Genomic DNA, 19,264 nt, shown 5'->3' with positions numbered 1-19,264 from the left:
TATTTCCTCTAGATCCTTATGCCTAGATAAAAGGTGGTTCGCAGTTCCCCTTCTGAGTTTCAGACTGCATGTGGAGCCACCGAGAAGTCACAGAATGTCTCCCAGTGTGAACCTGGCAGCAAAGGCCTAACACAGATCTCCCTTGCCAGCAGGAAGGTTTAGTCTCAGGCTACAGATTGAGAAATGTGCTCCCTGGTGATTGGCCATCTATTCTTTCCTTTGGCACATGGCCCTAACTTCCAGCACTGCCAGTCTAGCAAGTCAATTCAAGTTCCTGCTATTTCTAACTCGGCTGGAAAATAACTTTCTTAGTTAACATACCAGACCCACAATGGGAAAGCAGATGCCACGTGGCCAGATCAGTGACTAAGTACTTCCGAGAGAGATTAAAGATTCAATGGAACTCTCATCTCTCATCTGGAACCCAGGACACAGAACAAGGGAGGGAAGAAAAGCTCAGCCTTAAACATAGCAAGGTAGGTCATTACTGAGAGGGAGGAAAGGCCCTTAAAAAAGCCTTGCAGATTGTGTCCTGAGCAGAGAAATAGAGAGGGGTGCTGTCAGTGTGGGCGCTGTGCTGTCTGTTGATGGGAGGGCACAAGTCTGAAAGGTGTCTTTTCCGACCTTCCTCTACACAAACAAGTCTTGTTCCCACACTGCCTTCCCTGGTGTCTTTTCATCACAGTCTTAACAGAATCACCTCCGATAAAAGCACTGCTTCTAGAGAATGTGCCCAGAGAAGTGACTGTTCCCCTATTCCCCTTCCCCCTTTCCCTCATAGATTCTTCTGTACCCAAATCCATATTGCTTATGTGACTTGCAAGCAGGTCAAAAAGATACCTGAATTTTAAATACTCTTTGTGGGGGCCAGACCATCTGATCCCTGCAGCCATTTCTGTGATCCCCTGGCTGATCCTTTTCTGTGAAGGGAATGTCTCACCTAACCCATGCTAGATTGCTTTCTTTCAGTACCAGAGTCTCTGAGAATAGAAAAAGGCATTTTGACTTGCAGTTAGAATGCTGCACTGGGAGTCTGGACTGGGCATGGTAGAGCTGGTACAGACAAAGGCAAGTTGTTAAATACCTCCAGTTAGGCATTCAGGAACTCTGATCTACATTTCAGATGTGAAAATTAGGCCTACCTGGGATTCTGAAAGAATGGATGCATGAATGGGGGTAGCATATCCATGAGTGTAGCTGCTAGTTTAAAGAGAGATTTCTCCAAGAAATAGGAACTCCGAATTCTTAAATGGAATGCCATCATTAAGAAGGGAGAGAAATATACTGGTAGCAGCATTCAGAGACTGGCAGGGATGTACCTCATGGGCCTGCAGTCCCAAAAGTGGTTTGGGACTGGGGCATGACCTTTCCTGGGAATTCTGCCCCAATTTACATCTCTCTGATTCAGCCACTAGATAAGAGGAAGCAAACTTTAGCCAGACTCTTCTTGCCTCACCAACTAAGAGAAACAAAGACCAAGGTATCACATTCTGCCATTGGCTGCTACCTCTCCCTTCCCCATTTTCAGACAGATTGAGCCCACTTTTTGTGTCCTCCTCTGCTCTTAAGCTGTTTCTCATCATGGGTGCTCCACAACTTGTCTGCTCTCACTCTAGTTTCTATTTGCTTCCCTGAAATTAGCCTTTAACTATGCCCAGACAAGCCAGAGCCTTGCCTAAACTTCTAATTCCTCTGTGCTTCTTAGTGTATCCTTTCTGCCTGCCTGCCTGCCTGCCTTCCTGCCTGCTTGCCTGCCTTACTGACCCTTTGCCCCACCTCTGATCTTATCATTTCCTGTGTTTTTCCGATTAGCTACCCAAACCTCTGCCAAAGAGCTCAATCTGTACAAGAGCTGTCTTTTGCTTTGCCCTTTGGATCTGGTATTTATGACTCCTGCCCTTCTGCCTGGCTACACGCTTCTACTAGACATCCATAGGTACCACCTCTGTTATCTGGGTGCTTACTGGCCCTCTGCCTTTCCTATAGCATTGCCTCCAAACTACCCTACCACTTAACAGTCCTGGCCCAACTGACCATGCGCTTCCGATATAGCAGGTAGTCAGCCAAAGCTCAGGGAGATTTCATATCCCATTAAGCTTTCCTACCTAAGTTGAGACTATTACTTTTTTCTCCAATATTTTATTTTAAAAATTTCAAACCTACAGAAAAATTACAAAAATAGAACAATAAGCAACCATAAATTCTTTGCCTACCTTTACCACTTAACTTTTTGCAGTATTTACTGTTTCTCCTAACTATATATACACATATAAATATACATACTTGTTGAATACCTGTATATTTAAAATATGTTTTTCATTTACTGAACCATTTGAGAATTAACTGCAGATGAGAGATTTTATCCTTAAATACTTTTGTGTTTATCTCCTAAGAATAAGGAACATAATAGTATTATTATGATTGAGAAATTTAACATAAATAAAAACTAATGAGGCCAGGCATGGTGGCTCACGCCTGTAATCCCAGCACTTTGGGAGTTCAAGGCGGGCAGATCATGAGGTCAGGAGATCAAGACTATCCTGGCTAACACAGTGAAACCCCATCTCTACTAAAAATATAAAAAATTAGCCAGGCATGGTGGCAGGCACCTGTAGTCCCAGCTACTCGGGAGGCTGAGGCAGGAGAATTGCGTGAACCCAGGAGGCGGAGCTTGCAGTGAGCAGCGACTGCGCCACTGCACTCCAGCCTGGGCGACAGAGCGAGACTCCGTCTCAAAAAGAAAAAAAAATTAATGAAATTTAACATTAATAAAATACTACTAGGCCAGGTGCAGTGGCTCATGCCTGTAATCCCAGCACTGTGTGATGCCAAGGTGGGCGGATCACTTGAGGTCAGGAGTTCAAGACCAGCCGGGCCAACATGGTGAAACCCTGTATCTACTAAAAATTCAAACATTAGCTGGGCGTGGTGGTGCATGCCTATAATCCCAGCTACTCGGGAGGCTGAAGCAGGGGAATCGCTTGAACCCAGGAGGCGGAGGTTGCAGTGAGCCAAGAGTGTGCCACTGCACTCCAGCCTGGGCAACAAAGTAAGACTCCATCTCCAAAATAATAATAATAAATAAATAAAATAAAATACTACTAGCTATTATATAGTTATATATATAGTTTATATATGTTAGAATTTCCCCCATTATAGTTATATATGTTAGAGTTTCCCCCAGTTGTCACACTAATGTCCTTTATAGCTGTTTTTTCCTAATCCAAGATTCAATAAAGGATCATCCACTGCATTTAATTCTCCTGTCTCTTTAGTTTCCTTTATCTAGAACAGTTATCCAGCCTTTTTTTTTCTATCTTTCACGACATGACATTGGCATTTTGAATAATCCAGGCCAGTTGTTTTACTTTACGTCATCAAATATTTACAAATACTTACTCTGTGCCCGATTCTATACTAGACTTCAGGGAGACAGAGGTGAGACAGACTCCATCCCTGCACTCAAAGAGCTGAGACAGGGAGAGAGATGTGAACATGTGTGTGGTCAAAGCAGAGCACAGAGGTACTCTGGCCCAGCAAAGCATGATGAGCAAGGAGTACAGTGAAAGAAGTCAAGGGAGGATTCCTGGGGGAGGCGATGTCAGAGCAGAGTCTCTTCTTCAGAACTATACATGTGGCTGGATCAAGTAAGAGGCTGGTGAAGACTAAGTAAAAGAAGCCCAGCTGGGCACAGTGGTTCACGCCTATAATCCCAGCACTTTAGGAGGCCACGGCAGGTGGATCACCTGAGGTTGGGAGTTCGAGACCAACCTGGCTAACATGGTGAAACTGTCTCTACTAATAATACAAAAATTAGCTGGGCGTGGTGGTGCATGCCTGTAATCCCAGCTACTCGGGAGGCTGAGGCAGGAGAATCGCTTGAACCTGGGAGGCAGAGGTTGCAGTGAGCTGAGATTGCGTCATTGCACTCCAGCCTGGGTGACAGAGCGAAACTCCATCTCAAAAAAAAATTTTTAAAATATATATTTTTTTATCACTCTAAAAAATAGAGTGGTGAAAAAGATATTGTCCCTACCTTCAGTATTAGGGACAATATGAACATGTATGTGGTCAAAACAGCACAGAGGTACTCTGGCCCAGCAAGGCATGATGAGCCAGGAGTACGGTGAAAGAAGAGGTCAAGGGAATATTCCTGGGGGAGGTGAGGTCAGAGCAGAACTATGCATGTGACTAGATTAAGTAAGTGGCTAGTGAAGACTAAGTAAAAGAGGCCCGGCCAGGTGCAGTGGCTCAGTATGAAGCAGAAGATTGTATTGATTTCACTGGTCCCAGTGACTATTAAGTTTAGCTGTAACTGAAATCTACCCAGCATTAAACTCTGAGTCTGCTGTTTTAGGATTCTTAGGTTCCTCTCTGTTAGAGGAAGTGGTTCATTGCCCACGACAATGGTACCTTGTGCCTTTCTTTCCAGTTGTCATCCCGGTCTTCTGAGTTAGTTATAAACTGCCAGAATCCCAAGATTCACAGTGGTTAAAGCCAAATAAAAACTGAAATATCAGGATGCGCCCTGATCCCCATATAGGTTTCCAACCTAGAATTGTCAGAGTTTTGAGATGATGCAAATGCTCATAATTCATTGAAGCACGCTGTCTGGCACACGTCCGCTTTTCAGGTGGACCTTCTTGGGACCAGAGCTTAAACTTCAAAGTGTCAGGAAGACCTCCAAGGCTCTCCTCATCCAAAAGAGATGCACCCAATACTGTCTGTCTTAATATCCTGTTTCTTTCCTTTGTTATAATTACAATAGTTGCTAATATTTTTAGCCACCTGTATTTTGTCATCTGCCCCACTATAGTAAATATTCCATGAGTATAGGGACAATATCTTTTTCACCATTCTCAGTATCCATCATCCTAACTGTCACATGGTAAGTATTTAATAGTATTTGTTGAAAGAGTAGTAAAGGATGTGGGAAGTGGTTCCAGAGGGACTTTTTTTTTTTTTTTTTTTTTTTAACACTGAGAGTAATTTAAGCATGCACAAGGACTGTGCTATGTCTTTGGGTCCTGCGTTGGTGTAAGAATTTTCTTAGATCAACATCTCTAGTTCCTTGGTCACTCAGTTCACACCCATAAAGGGGAAAGCTTGGTTATGAGCATGGAATCTTTGCATCTTGGAAGTGGAAAGTACTCTAGAGATGATCTAGTATCTAGCCTAACACATGAGGGTGGTCGTCTGACCTCTGCTTAAATATTCCTGATAACAGGTTTTCTCTTATCTTTGGCAATTGATTTTATTGTTGGGCAGTTCTGATTGTTAAAGGCCCTCCTTTTTTGTTTGTTTGAGCTGGACTTTCACTCTCGTTGCCCAGGCTGGAGTGCAATGGCACAATCTCAGCTCACCGCAACCTCCACCTCCCAGGTTCAAGCAATTCTCCTACCTCAGCCTCCTCAGTAGCTGGGATTACAGGCATGTGCCACCATACCTGGCTAATTTTGTATTTTTAGTAGAGACGGGGTTTCTCCATGTTGGTCAGGCTGATCTCGAACTCCTGACCCCAGGTGATCCACCCGCCTCGGCCTCCCAAAGTGCTGGGATTACAGGCATGAGCCACCGTGCCCAGCCAAAATGCCCTCCTTTTTAAGCTGAAATTTGCCTTCTTACAGCTCCTGCCCCCATTCCACTGTCTGTATTCCAAAAGAGCAAATCTACCTCCAATCCTCTTCTTTTCCCATGACTGCCCACAGGGTGTTTCTCTCCCTTGACTTTTCTCCAGACAATGCCTTCCCAGGGCCTTTCCCCTTTGCCATGATCTTGAGTTTCCTCACCACCACTCTGCTCATCCTCCACCAGGAACTCTTAATTGTTAAGGTCAGCTTTGCAATGTGATACTCTGAGAAGAGCTGCTTCTCACTGAAAATACATGCATAAGGGCTAGGTCCTTATCCATCTGTTTACCTCTGCATGTACCATAACTAGTATAGTGGCTGTCACACACACAAAGGGTGCTCAACAAATGTTTGTTTGATCCCAGTTGCTCCCATATCTCCAGCATATCAATAGTAAATTTTACACTGACCCTAGGAAGTTTAAGCATTTTTCATCTCCATTTTATAGATGGGCAAAGGAATCCTATAAAAAGGCAGTGATCATTGACTAATCAAGTCTTCCAGCCCCAGTCTTTGATACCTGGGCCAGTGGTTTCAAAGTCTGTTTTGTTTTACCAGTAGAACTCCTTTTTTTTTTTTTTTTTTTAAAAAAAAAAAAGTTTTTGGCAAAGGTAAAATTGTGTATGAAATTTGTACACACTCCAGTGCATAAAAATTAAAACCACAGAAGCTGGGATGAGGCCCATAGCTCTACTTACTTGGCCTCCCTGTGGAGGGCCCACAGGGCTCTGTAGAACACAGTTTGAAAGTATTGCAGTCTTCAGGCCGGCTGCGGTTCCTCACACCTATAATCCCAACACTTTGGGAGACCAAGGTGGGCAGATCACTTGAAGCCAGGAGTTCAAGACCTGCCTGGCCAACATGGCAAAATCCCATCTCTGCTAAAAATACCAAAAAAAAAAAAAAAAAAAAAAATCAGTGGGGCGTGATGGCATGCACCTGTAGTCCCAACTACCTGGGAGGCTGAGGCACAAGAATTGCCTGAACGCAGGATGTGGAGGTTGCAGTGGAGTGCAGTGAGATTGTGTCACTGCATTCCAGTCTGGGTGATAGAGTGAGACTCTGTCTCAAAAAAAAAAAAAAAGTATTTGCAATCTTCTATCCTGGCACTGTCCTACCAAAGAGAGCCTCGTTTGATCAGCCTTGTGAGGACTAGGACCTCCCAGAGCTTTGGAGCATGATGCTTTCAGTATATCTCATTAGGATAAGATTTCATGACTTGCCATCAGTCCAGATTTTCAGACCCTTCAACTCAGAATCTGCGTCTCAGTGTTCTTAGCATTGCTGAAAGGAAGAGACACTGAATGGTTTGCATCAGCACCTGGTAAGCCCCTGGCTTTGTCATCATAATTATTCTTCACATCTGTTAGCTCATGTGAGGCAGACAATACTATCCCCAGTCTTAGCTGAATAAAATGAGAACTAGAAGGATGAGGTTACCCTGCTGATAAATGCAGAAATTGGATGAAATATTTTTCTTGAACTATCACAGGCAGCTTAGATTTGCCACTTCAACTTCGAATGAAATACAAAATAACAATTTTTCACATTCATAAAGTTCATCCGTTTCCATTTTCTCATTTGATGTTCTCAGCATGATGGGGGATGATTTTTCCCCATTTTACACATGAAGAAACTGGTGCTTAGAGAAGACAAGCTACTTGTCTAGAATCACATACCTAGTGAAAGGCAGGAGCCCAGGTGTAGAACCCAGGTCTCCTATATCCTGGATTGGATTCCCATTCATGTCTCAAAATGGGACGCTGCTAGTCATTTATCCTGGAAAATAGGAATCAGAACCCTTATCTGCAGAAAGGAGGTGGGATATGGCTTAGGTATTATGGACCCTCAAAGACTTATCTTTTCAGAACCACTTCTAGAAAAGGGTTTCAACAATTAGCCTCCTTGATATAAAGGCAAATAGCTGTCTAATCCTAGATTTTACTTTGAACTTATAGTTGCCAAGCAATTTTAGGTAAGTATTAGAAAGCAGTCCTTAAATCCTAAACCATCTTAACATTGAGGACTTACGGTGTGCCAGACAGTGTGCTCAAAGTTAGTGTTCGTCAGAGGCTCCGAACGAATTCCAAGCATTATCTAAACACTTGATGTCTTTGAAAAATGATAAAGGACAGTGTTATGCTCCAGTACTCAAGACACCCTCCACAAGCAGAGAATGCTGTGGCCTGGGCTGAGGAACTGATCTGGTTTGGGTAGAACCCAATCATGAGGAGTCTGCTTCGGGTTCTTTGTACAGTGATAGGGTGTTGCCGCCTGGTATTGGGCCATGGGACTGGGTAGAGAAACATCAGGGTAAGATTCCCTTTACAAGGAAAGACTTTCATAGCCATTCTTTTCTGATATTCACAAACTCCTTGGAAGAAAGGGACTTCCCATGTTGTAGATGAGGAGACTAAGATTCTCCGAGAAGCACTCTGCTGAATGGCAGAGCCAGATTATACCCCAATTCTGATCTCTATGCCCAAGCTCACCACTCATCAACCGCAGATTCCTTGAAGTGTTTCTGTAGAATAGGGCAGATACAAAATGAGAGATGGAACATAGGAGCAGATTCTTTGCAAACAAGCCTTTAACCAAGCATCAAGAAGCATTTCTGACATGTCCTGCTGGTTGAGCAGAGGGTCACCTTTTAAAGTACCCTCATCTAAGCAAATGTATCCCAGCTCTAGCATGTTGTGTCTAAGGCAGTCTCTTCCATCCTAGAATAGCTCCATTTGTTTAATATGTTCCTTATCCAGAAAAAGCATAGGGCATCTAGACCAGAAAAAGCCTCAAAGACCATCTAGTCTAAGAGAAAGAATTTCTAAAGAGACTGAAGTCCAGAGAGTGACACTGAGCTTGAATAAGGTCACCTCATGAGAGCCACAACCATGACTGGTACACAGGCCTCCTGAGTCCCTGCCTAGGGCTTTCTCTTTTGCTGTTGCTTGCTCTACTCAAACAGGTACCTGGGAGCCAGCACTCTGGCAGTCCTTCTAGGCTCTAACTCTGGTTTTCCTGTTTTTCAGGTGAAACCTTTGTCCTGGGGAATAGTCTGGCCCGGTCCTTGGAACCACACTCAGACTCAATGGACTCTGCCTCGAATCCCACCAACTTTGTCAGCACCTCCCAAAGGCACCGGCCCTTGCTTCCATCCTGTGGCCTCCCACCAAGCACTGCCTCAGCTGTGCGCAGGCTATGCTCCAGGGGTAAGCTTACCAGAGTCCTGGCCCTCCTTCCCTCCCTCACTCTTTCCTTCACTTCCTTCCTGAGCTCTGGGAGGCCAGACAGGACCTAGTTCTGTTGCCCTCTGCCTGGTGGTGGGACTAGGGGCTGGACTTACTCTTGTGCCTGACCTTGCACCTGGGAGGTAATTGGACCTCCAGGATTGGCTTGAGTGTAACAGAAACTAACAGCCAAAGACCTAGACCCAAAAGGAGCAGGGAAGGATTCATTCATTCATTCATCCATTAACTATTTATTTGAACTCCATCTGTGTTTGGCATGGGGAAGCAAAAATCAGTCACTTTTTGTCTTCAAGGTATTATGGGGAGACAGACACTATAAAACAATGTCTTGAGTGCAGTGACAGAGATATGCTTTGGGTAATATGAAAATTACAAGGAGGAATACCTAACCCAAGCTTGGTGTTCAAGGGACACTTTCTTGAGGAAGTGATGCTTTGCCTGAGACTGTATAAATGGCCATATCAGGGCTGGTAGAGGAGGGAGAGCTTTCCAGGAAGAGGGGCAACATGAATAAGGGCAAAAGAATAAGAAATAGCACCGATTATACTAGGAACTGCATGCAATTTGGAATTGCTCAACCATAAAGTATAATACTGAGACTCAAAGAGAAAAGCCTGGAAAGGTCAAGGCATATATCGTAAAAGACCTTAAATGGACTTTTAATTAGAGGCAAGACAGGTTTGTGTTTTGAATAGATTATTGACTACTGTGTTGAGCATGAATTTGAGGAGGGACAAGACTAGAGAAACCTAAACAAGTTAGGAGGTTACTCGAGTGGGCCAGATCTGAAGTGACAAAGGCCTGGTTTAGGTCAGAGACCGAAGGTTTAGAGAAGAGAGAATGGATTTGAAAGCTGTTCACAAGGTAAATTTAATCAGATTTGAGGATTTAATCAGATGTGAGGAAGAAGGGAGTGAGGACTGTCTCCCAGGTTTCTAGATGTGGTGGCCAGATAGATGGTGGTACCATCCACTGAGAGAGGGAACCCACCATAGAAGAGAAGGAAGGTCGGGGAGCCCATGGTCATGTAGATGACATCTAACAGGCAGTGACTATGCAGATCCAATCCTCAAGGAAGAGTGCTGGGCTGAAGTTAAATATTTAGGAGTCACCAGTGTATAAACAGCAGTTGAAATTTTAGGGTGAATGATACTCACTTTTCAGAAGTATGCAGTGAATGAAAATAACAGTTAACCAAAGATGAAGTCCTGGGAACCAACAAAGCTTAGGAGGTGAGAACAGGAAGGCAGGCCCACCAAGGAGAAAAAGGAATATTCAAAGTGAGAAAAATCTGATATTGTGGTAGCCAGGACTACAGAGTGTATTTGAAGGAAAGCACAGCATAACAAAGTTCTGGCAAAAAAAGGGACTGAGAAACATCTATTGGATTCCACCATTGTGGGTAATTGGTGGATCTTAGCGAAAGCAGCCTTGGTGCTGTGGTGGAGGGGTGAAGGCAGATTGCACTGGGGACTTTGATGAGAAAAAAAGGCTGGTGATGAGTCAGACTCTAAGTCAAAGAAGATCTTTCAGAATGGGAGCCCTTCAAGCACGTATGTCAGCAGACAGCTTGCACCTTCCAAAAAGCAGCAATTAAGAATATAGGAAAGAGGAAAAAGTAAGGCCTCAGGAGTGGTGGGATCAAGGGCATAGGCAGAGGCATCAGTCTTAAGCCAAAAGGAGGCATACTTTCTCTGAGAGAGGAGGGAAGATTGAGTGTGTCCATCAGTGAATAGAGAAAGGCCTGGTTAGGGAACGGGTTAGGAGGGCTGATAAACTGGACTAGTCTTAAAGAAGATGGGGAAAAATGGACCAAAGAAAAGGGGATGATTTGCAGGAAACCTCAGGGCCTAACTATGCTTGGAGACTAGTTGGCCAGTTTGCAAAAGCCATGGTTTTCTTCTGTGGTTCTTAGCAACCTAGTAGATATGGGATGAGAAAAGACAGCTTGAGAATTAAGGGGTTTTTTTGCTGAGCTAGTAAAGCAAGAGCTGGGAGGAAGGGGGGAGAGTATGTAAAGAAATCAGGAATCAGGAAGAGCAGTTTAAATCATCGACCACTAGATCTGGGAAGGCAGTCAGGGTGGGAAGGATACAAGGCTAAATTAGGATAGGGAAAATGGAAAGTTTGACATGCCAAAGAACTTTGTGATATAATGGTTATAGTGGACATAAGTCCCAAGAGAGCTGGAAAGATGGAAGGTTGGGGTCAGAGAACAGGATGCTTAAAATTCTGAAGTGGATTTGTTCCAAGGGATTGCAAGGACCAGACAGTGGTGTTGGCAGTAGGTATTTGGAGTAGAGTGGAGGTGAGAGTCACTGGAGGCATGGTAGCTGAATGGATTGCCTCCAAGAATTAGAGCAGGAGTTGGGGTGGAACAGTGGGTAGTGAGCTAAGTAACAAAAAGTCTTCATTTACCAAGGGGTAGAAATCCAGATATCTATGAGTAACAGTGAGAAGGAAGAGCCAATGGTTGGGTACATGTTTGGCCTCTGAAGAACATGAGCTTTCATAGGAGGATGGTCTAAAAGCAGCAGGGGGGAGCCAGGAGAGTGTAACTTCCACACCCTGATTCCAGCCTCCTCCAGCCCAGGGACACATGAGCGAGGTGTGAAAGTATAGGAAGACTCCATTAGCAAAGCCTGCAATGAAAAAAAGTCACCTCAGCGAAGAGAGAGCTTTCAGGAAGGCTGAGTCATGGGAAGAAGCTTGTGATGCCCCTCCCCCTCCCCTAACCCCAGCAGGGCAGCAAAATGGAATCTAAAGGGGTCTCAAGTAGAGGCAGAGCTGAGGGCTGATTCTAGCCTCGGCTCCCTTGCCTTGAGACTTGGGTCAGTCATCTCACCTCTCAGGTCTTCCTCATATGCAGAATGTTCCTCATGTGCAAACTGGAGATGGTGACACCAACCTGGTCTTTCCACAGGAGTGTTAAAAGGATCAAATGAAAGAAGGGATATGGAATCATTTTGGAAACTAAATCGTTCCCCAGGTATGAGGGGAGTTACTGTTATTTTTATCTTCCCCAAGGCCCTGTTTCTGAGAAGAGTACTTTGTGATAGGCTGCCCTCCTGGCACTGGCCTCAGAGGGTACTGTTGTTCCCTAGGCATCTCCTCTCTTCCTTGGAAACACACCATGAGTCTGTCTGCCAGGTCATTGTATAAATCTCTTTGCAGCCTGATGGTCTTCATAAGGCTATGAAAAGATTCATTCAGCTGGCCCTAGAATTGTCTTAAAGAATTTGGATGTTGAGTCTGTTTCCTCTCTTACTGCATTAACCAGGATGATTAGGCATGAGCTTGTTAGTTGGCCTCTTGTGGATGTGCTTCACCTTCCTTAGTCATGCTCAGACTGAGACAACAAGCCCTCCCTGAAGAGTAAGTGCCAGCTGTACACGTTGAGGGGCGATGGGGAGAGCTTTGCCATAGGCTGTCTGCAGAGGGAATAGGAAAAGACAGGGCAAGTCACTTCCTCTCTCTTTTCACTGAATGCCCTCCCCTCTGAACTAAAGATGGTGATGATGCCTCCTTCAAGGGCTATTTTAAAGGTCAAATGAGTTGATAATGGTGGGGGTTCTTTATAATTTATAGAATATTGTTCATATATCAGGTCACTTTTTACCACTGCCACCCTGGTAGTTCATGCCACAGTGGTCTCTTGCCTGGATTGTCATAATGGCCTTTTTTTTTTTTTTTTAAATAGTGTCTCTCACTCTGTCACCCAGTGGAGTACAGTGGCTCAATCATGGCTCATTGCAGCCTCAACCTCCTGGGCTCAAGCGATCTTCCTCTCAAGCTACCTTCCAAGTAGCTGGGACTACAGGCATGCACCACCACACCCAGCTAAGTTTTTGCAGAGACAGAGTTTTGCCATGTTGCCCAGGCTGGTCTCAAACTCCTGGGCTCAAGCAGTCTGCCTGCCTCAGCCTCCCAGAGTGCTGGGATTATAGGCATGAGCCACTGTGCCTGGCCTAATAGCCTCCTTCTTCTTTATTTTATTTTATTTTATTTTTTTGAGACAGAGTCTCACTGTGTTGCCCAGGCTGGAGTGCAGTGGCACAATCTTGGCTCACTGCAACCTCCGCCTTCTGGTTCAAGCGATTCTCCTGCCTCAGCCTCCCAAGTAGCTGGGATTACAGGCGCCCGCCACTACGCCCTGCTAATTTTTTGTATTTTTGGTAGATATGGGGTTTCACCATGTTGGCCAGGCTGGCCTCAAACTCCTGACCTCATGATTTGCCCACCTTGGCCTCCCAAAGTGCTGGGATTACAGGCGTGAGCCACCATGCCTGGCCAATAGCCTCCTTCTTAACTGGTCTCTTCATGTCCCCCTGAAGTCTGTTACCAACATAGATAATGAGAGTGATCCTTGTCATTGCAAGTTGGTTCATGTAACTCCTGTGCTCAAAACCTACCTGTTTCACTCAGAAAAGCCAGTGGTTTTCCATGGTATACAGGGTCCTCTGTTATCTTCACTGCCACTTCCCTCCTCTTCCTCAACATACACATCCATGCCTCTCAGTGTTATTTTGTACCATTTTCTCTCTCATTCGCTTTCTTCTGACACATTGGCCTTCCTACTAAATCCTACATGTGCTATTTGCTCTTCTGCCTCAAGGTCTTTGCTCAAATTTTGTCATTTCGGAGATGTCTCTCCTAATCACCATATAAATTAGCAACTTCCTACCACCTGCCCTCATGGAGTTTATATTCTAGAGGGAGTAGGCTGACAGACAAGCATACAAATATATAGTAGTATTAAATGTGTGGGTCATCTTAGTCCATTTGGGCTGCTGTCGCAAAGTTCCATGAACTGGGTGGCTTATAAACAACAATGTGTTTCTCACAGTCCTGGAGACTGGGAAGTCCAAGATCAAGGCACCAGCAGATTTGGTATCTGATGAGGACCCACTTCCTGGTTCACAGACAGCCATCTTCTCACTGTAACCTTGTACAGCCAAAGGGGCAAGGGAGCTTTCTGCAGCCTGTTTGATAAGAGTACTAAACTCATTCATGAGGGCTGTGTCCAGAAGTCCCACCTCCTAATATATATCACCATGTGGGTGGGGAGGGGTAGGATTTCAACATAGGAATGTTGAGGGGATACATATTCAGTCAATAGCGTGTGTGTATTTATATATACTATCATATATGTGTGTATACTATCATGTATGTATGTATAGATGACACCTAGCTTCTGATTAGAGGAATTAGCTAAGATGGTCCAAGAAGGACACATTCTTGCATATACACTCTCTCTCCATATCTTCTCTCTGTTCTCCAGAGTCTCTGCACTTGGTTTCTCTCTTAGCATCACAGCAGACTTTTAAGATGGGGAGAAGTGAGTGGCTCACAGAGGCCCCTCCAGCTTTCCATCTATTAACACCTCCAAAAAGCCATTGGGATTTCTATGACTCTAAGCAGCCCCTGCTGGCTCTAGCATACCTCTCCCCTGGTCTAGTCAGTGCCCAGCTATAAGCTTGAAAAGACAATATGCTAGAGTCTCTGCTCTAAAAGGGGCGGGGCTGGGCTGGGCTGGGCTGGGCCGGGCCAGACAAAGTGTACTTTGACTTTTTAGACCTGGGACCCAGAATGAAGACAAATGGGAGGAGATTCTCAGCCTTTGTAGGAGAGAGTTAAATATTAGGCCCTTCTACTTTAACAGGTGTGTGTGGTGGGGGGTTGTTTATTGCTTGTTTGTTTTTGAGACTGGGTCTTACTGTCACCCAGGCTGGAGTACAGTGGCATGATCATAGCTCACTGTTAACCTTGAACTCCTAGACTAAAGCCATCCTCACACCTCAGCTTCCTGAGTAGCTGGGACTATACTAGACCACCATACCCAGCTGATTTTTTTACTTGTTTTGTAGAGACAGGGTCTTGCAATGTTGCCCAGGCTGGTCTCAAACTCCTGGCCTCAAGCGATCTTCCTTGGCCACCCAAAGTGCTGGGATTCCAGCGTGAGCCACTGTGCCCAGTGTCCAGGTGTGTGTTAGCTCTGCCACTTGAGGTTGAGGGGAACAGGTAGTTTGCAACAAGGCACCTCTGGATGCTGCAGATACAGACATGAGCAAGGCAAAGACCCTGCCTCAAAAGAGACATAGTCTGGTTGGAAAGAAAAATATACAAGTAACTATTATCTGTGATCATTCATTTATCTAACAGATGTGTTTGAACATCTACTGTGGCAGACCAGGCACTCTTTTATGTGTCAGCAGCATAGCAGGGAACGAGAGAGAGCTTACATTGTATAGGGAGGAGACAGATAAGAAACATAAAATAAATTAGTCCATGAAATTATTTTATATAACGATGTGTACTGTGGTAGAAAAAAAAAAAAAACTAGGGTAATTGGATTGTAAAGAACTGTGTGCGGAATTGAGCATTTTTAAAGGAGATCAGGGAAGGCCTCTCTGTGGAATCAATATTTGAGGTAAGACCCAAATGTTGAGAAGTCAGGCATGAAAAGATTTGGGAAAAGAGCATTCCAGACAGAGGAAATTGCATGTCAAAGGATAAATGCTTGGCTTATTCAAGAAGCAGAAAGAAGGCTAGTGTGTTTGAAGCACGGTGAGTAAGGGGTAAGTTGCGGGCAGGGGTTGCAGAGTGAAATGAGGCTGAAGGTAGGAAGGCTGAGCTGATGGAGTGCCTCATAGACACTGGAAAGCACAGGAAGGAATTCAGATTTCATTTCATGTGCAAAGGGAGGCCACTGTATTGAGTTTTTAGAAGGGGTTGACATGGTTCAATTACTGCTCTTTTTGTTTTTGTTTCTTTTGAGACAGGGTCTCGCTCCATCGCCCATGCTGGACTGCAATGGCGCGATCACAGCTCACTGCAGCCTGGAACTCCTGGGATCAAACCATCCTCCTGCCTCAGCCTTCTGAGTAGCTAGGACTATAAGCATGTGACACCATACCAGCTAATTTTTTAAAATTTTTTGTAGAGATGGGGATCTTGCTTTGTTGCCCAAGCTGGTCTTGAACTCCTGGGCTTAAGCAGTCCTCCCACGTCAGCATCCCAAAGTGCTGGGGTTATGGGCGTGAGCCACGATGCCCGGCCTAATCATTGCTTTGTAAAGGCTCCTTTACTGCTTCATGGAGAACAGAGATTACTAACGTGGTGTGATGGGGGAAAATGGGCACAGAATGATCTGTAACCAAGAATATACTAAATTCTTTGTGAGACCATTTATTTCAGTATTAGACCAGAAAAGTTTCATAAAGGAACTGATCCTTGAAGCCAAGACCTGCTTAGCTGAGTTGGAGTTTGCCCAAAGAAAATTAAAAATTGAAGGGAGAGAAGGGGACAGATTCCAAGCAGAGAGAGAAAAACATGTAAAAGATCTCTGACAGATGATGGTCAAAATACAGAGATCCCAAATCCCACAGGGGAAACAGGAGGAATTATATCTGAGTCAAATTTGAGATGAAAGCTCCAAGCAAAACACTAAATTAACATTGAGATTCCTGGCAGCTAAAGCAAAAACTTTTCTGGCTGGGCGTGGTGGTTCACGCCTGTAATCCCAGCACTTTGGGAGGCCAAGGCGGGCAGATCACTTGAGGTCAGGAGTTCACGACCAGCCCGGCCAACATGGTGAAACCCCGTCTCTACTAATAATACAAAAATTAGTGCATGCCTGTAATCCCAGCTACTCAGGAGGCTGAGGCAGGACAATCGCTTGAACCTGGGAGGCAGAAGTTGCAGTGAGCTGAGATGGCGCCACTGCACTCCAGCCCCTGGGTGACAGAGCAAGACTCCATCTCAAAAAAAGAAACCAAAAAAACTGTCTTCTGCCTTAGTGTATCAGGCTGTAATGAGGCCACCTATTCTCCAGGCCTTGGAAAAGAATCCAGGGTATTTTTTGCCCACGTGCCAAGGATTTGTCTCTAATCTTACCAGGCTACCAGTCTCTCTAGAAATGGTCTCCCAGAGCCAAGGCAAAAACAGCCCCACTCACCAGTCCCCCCAAGGCACCCAAATAGTCCCCTTACCATGTTGGTACCACTGTCTCAGGTTTGGGCTGAATCATAGCCTCAATGCAAAATTTCTTCTGGCCATTTCCAAAAATCAGATAGACCCTTAAAAAACAAAGATTTGACTTTCCCTTTGTGAGGAAACACTTCCCTCCCTCGGCTATCTCCAGTTCCTCGGCTCATGGTCTAGCACTGCTGTGAGCATCACCTAGGCGGCCACTGAGCTGTGCCAAGAAGAGTGGTGGGGATTTACAAACCAGTCCCCGCCCATTATAGTAGGTGCCCTCCTGTCCTGTAGGGTCGGACCGATACCTGGAGAGCCGGGATGCCTCTCGACTGAGTGGCCGGGACCCCTCCTCATGGACAGTCGAGGACGTGATGCAGTTTGTCCAGGAAGCTGATCCTCAGCTTGGACCCCACGCTGACCTCTTTCGCAAACACGTAGGTGCTCCTGCCTGACCTCTCAGTAGGAACGTGTGTGGAGAGCCTCACCTGGTGGGGACAGTAGGAGATGTCTGGGGAGGAGGGATGCTTAGAGACAAAGGTTGAGGAGAACAGGTAGGCTTCAGCGTCACAGCAGGTGAACTGGACTCACATGTGGCAGGCACTTCCCAGGATGGCCTGTAATCAGAACCTGGGGTGGTCAGACCAACCAGGACTCTGATGGCGCCTCCCCTCCACTTCTGCCCACCTCTCCACCCCCCAGGAGATCGATGGCAAGGCCCTGCTGCTGCTGCGCAGTGACATGATGATGAAGTACATGGGCCTGAAGCTGGGGCCTGCGCTCAAGCTCTCCTACCACATTGACCGGCTGAAGCAGGGCAAGTTCTGAACTGGGAGAGGCAGCCTAGACAACCAAGTGGTCAGCAGGTGGGGGCATTCTTCTAGTAATGAGGGGCATCAGCCCACCCCAGGCACCTCAGTGGGGTTCCGGGCCACCTCAGGACTCCAAGAGGCTATGTGGAGGTACCAGTCCTAGCCACAGCTGCCATGATATGTCCTTCCATGAAGGACTGAGGAGGGAGAGTGGGGATCCAGGGCTGGTGCTGCTCTTCCCTCAGCTCTGCTGGGGATCTAAGGTCCCTCTATTTATTTCTTAAGCTTGGCTGGCCTCTCAACCAGGAGTTTAGGCTGAATGCCTTCCAAGTGATGGAGGAAAAGGCCAACTTTGTCCTGGTCTTGCTGTGGCACCCCATCACCCCACAGCTCCTGCCTTCTCATCAGATTCCCCTGATTCCAAACTCATGGTGCAAACCTCTACCTTTTTACAAAAAGATCTTATTGTTAATTTATTGTTTCTGGCACTTAGGCAAACCCTGTAGTTAATACTCCTTCCACACTAGACACTGGGTTTCAGGAGGAGGGAGACTGCCCTGCCTTGATCCCAGAGAGGCCTTCTCCAGATAGGCGTGGCCCCTCTTCAGAGGACCCTGAAGTGGAGAGACCCATAAAGCCTTGACCACATCACTCCATATGGGGAGGAGGATCCCTGCCACCTTCTCCTCTCTTCATGGGGCCCTTCTGCAGCCCTAGGCCTCATCTGTGGGAAGGGAGTCCCTGGCCCATACTGCCCCCACCACAGCTCCTTGCCCTGGCCAGAACTGCTGTTGAAGAAGATCAGGCCGTATGATCTTAGGCCAAGAAGGCCCTAAGGGGGATGGGAGGGCAGGTTTTCCAGGCTGGAGTCGGTTCCACCCACTCTGCTGTCCATATGCTTCCGTGTAAGCAAGTCAGCAGCACAGCTGCCATCTGGACTTATTTTATGTCAATCTGTTTATAAATAAAAACCAATATAGATACCAGTGTCTTTTTAATCAGTTAACAGCCAAATCACTATGCATTCATTAGACCAGTCATTCCCCTTCTCTTGGTCTTAGTTTTCTCATATATAAAACAAGGCTGGGTGCACTGGCTCATGCCAGTAATCTCAGCACTTTGGGAGGCCAAGGTGGGAGGGTCTCTTGAACTCAGGAGTTTGAGACCAGCCTGGGCAACATGGTGAAACCCCAGCTCTACAAAAACACAAAAATTAGCCTGCTGTGGTGGCGCATACCTGTAGTCCCAGCTGCTTGGGGAGCCGAGGTGAGGGGATGGCTTCAGCCTAGGAGATCGAGGCTGCAGTGAGCCATATTCACACCACTGTACTCCAGCCTAGGTGACAATTTGAGACCCCATCTCAAATAAAATGGTAGAGCTTGGACAAAATGATTCCTAAGTGTCCTTCTAATTCCAGCAGTCCCTAAAGAACAGGTGGTCTTCCAAATGCCTACCAGAGCCCCAGCATCACATAGGCCCCTTGGAAGGTTAGTATGTGAATCCAGTCTCCACCCTCAAAGGGCTTTGCTGCGTGCAGCTAGACAGTAGTAAGCACAGCAGCTATGCAAAGCCACAGCAGGAAGGAGCAATCTTAGGT

General features: G+C 45.8%; 1 protein-coding gene across 18 annotated transcripts in view; it reads left to right on the top strand.

The window, feature by feature from the left end:
• Nucleotides 1-18,650, top strand: part of SCMH1 (Scm polycomb group protein homolog 1) — a 225,002-nt gene extending 206,352 nt beyond the window's left edge. For 11 of the 18 annotated variants that reach the window (XM_031667502.1, XM_031667482.1, XM_031667496.1 and 8 more), the window contains 4 exons: nucleotides 8,660-8,839; nucleotides 11,802-11,867; nucleotides 17,150-17,292; nucleotides 17,558-18,650. In XM_031667502.1, the coding sequence (XP_031523362.1) occupies nucleotides 8,660-8,839; nucleotides 11,802-11,867; nucleotides 17,150-17,292; nucleotides 17,558-17,683 (515 nt within the window). In that variant the 3' untranslated portion in view covers nucleotides 17,684-18,650. Of the gene's footprint in view, nucleotides 1-8,659; nucleotides 8,840-11,747; nucleotides 11,868-17,149; nucleotides 17,293-17,557 lie in introns of those variants that run through there. The other 7 variants (XM_031667500.1, XM_031667486.1, XM_031667498.1 and 4 more) reach the window with 4 other exon arrangements.
• Nucleotides 18,651-19,264: the final 614 nt, after the last annotated feature.

Source organism: Papio anubis, chromosome 1 (genome assembly GCF_008728515.1).
Source record: "Papio anubis isolate 15944 chromosome 1, Panubis1.0, whole genome shotgun sequence".
Taxonomy (NCBI): Eukaryota; Metazoa; Chordata; class Mammalia; order Primates; family Cercopithecidae; genus Papio; species Papio anubis.
Note: the sequence above shows the minus strand (reverse complement) of the source record. Positions and strands in the feature narration are given on the sequence as shown.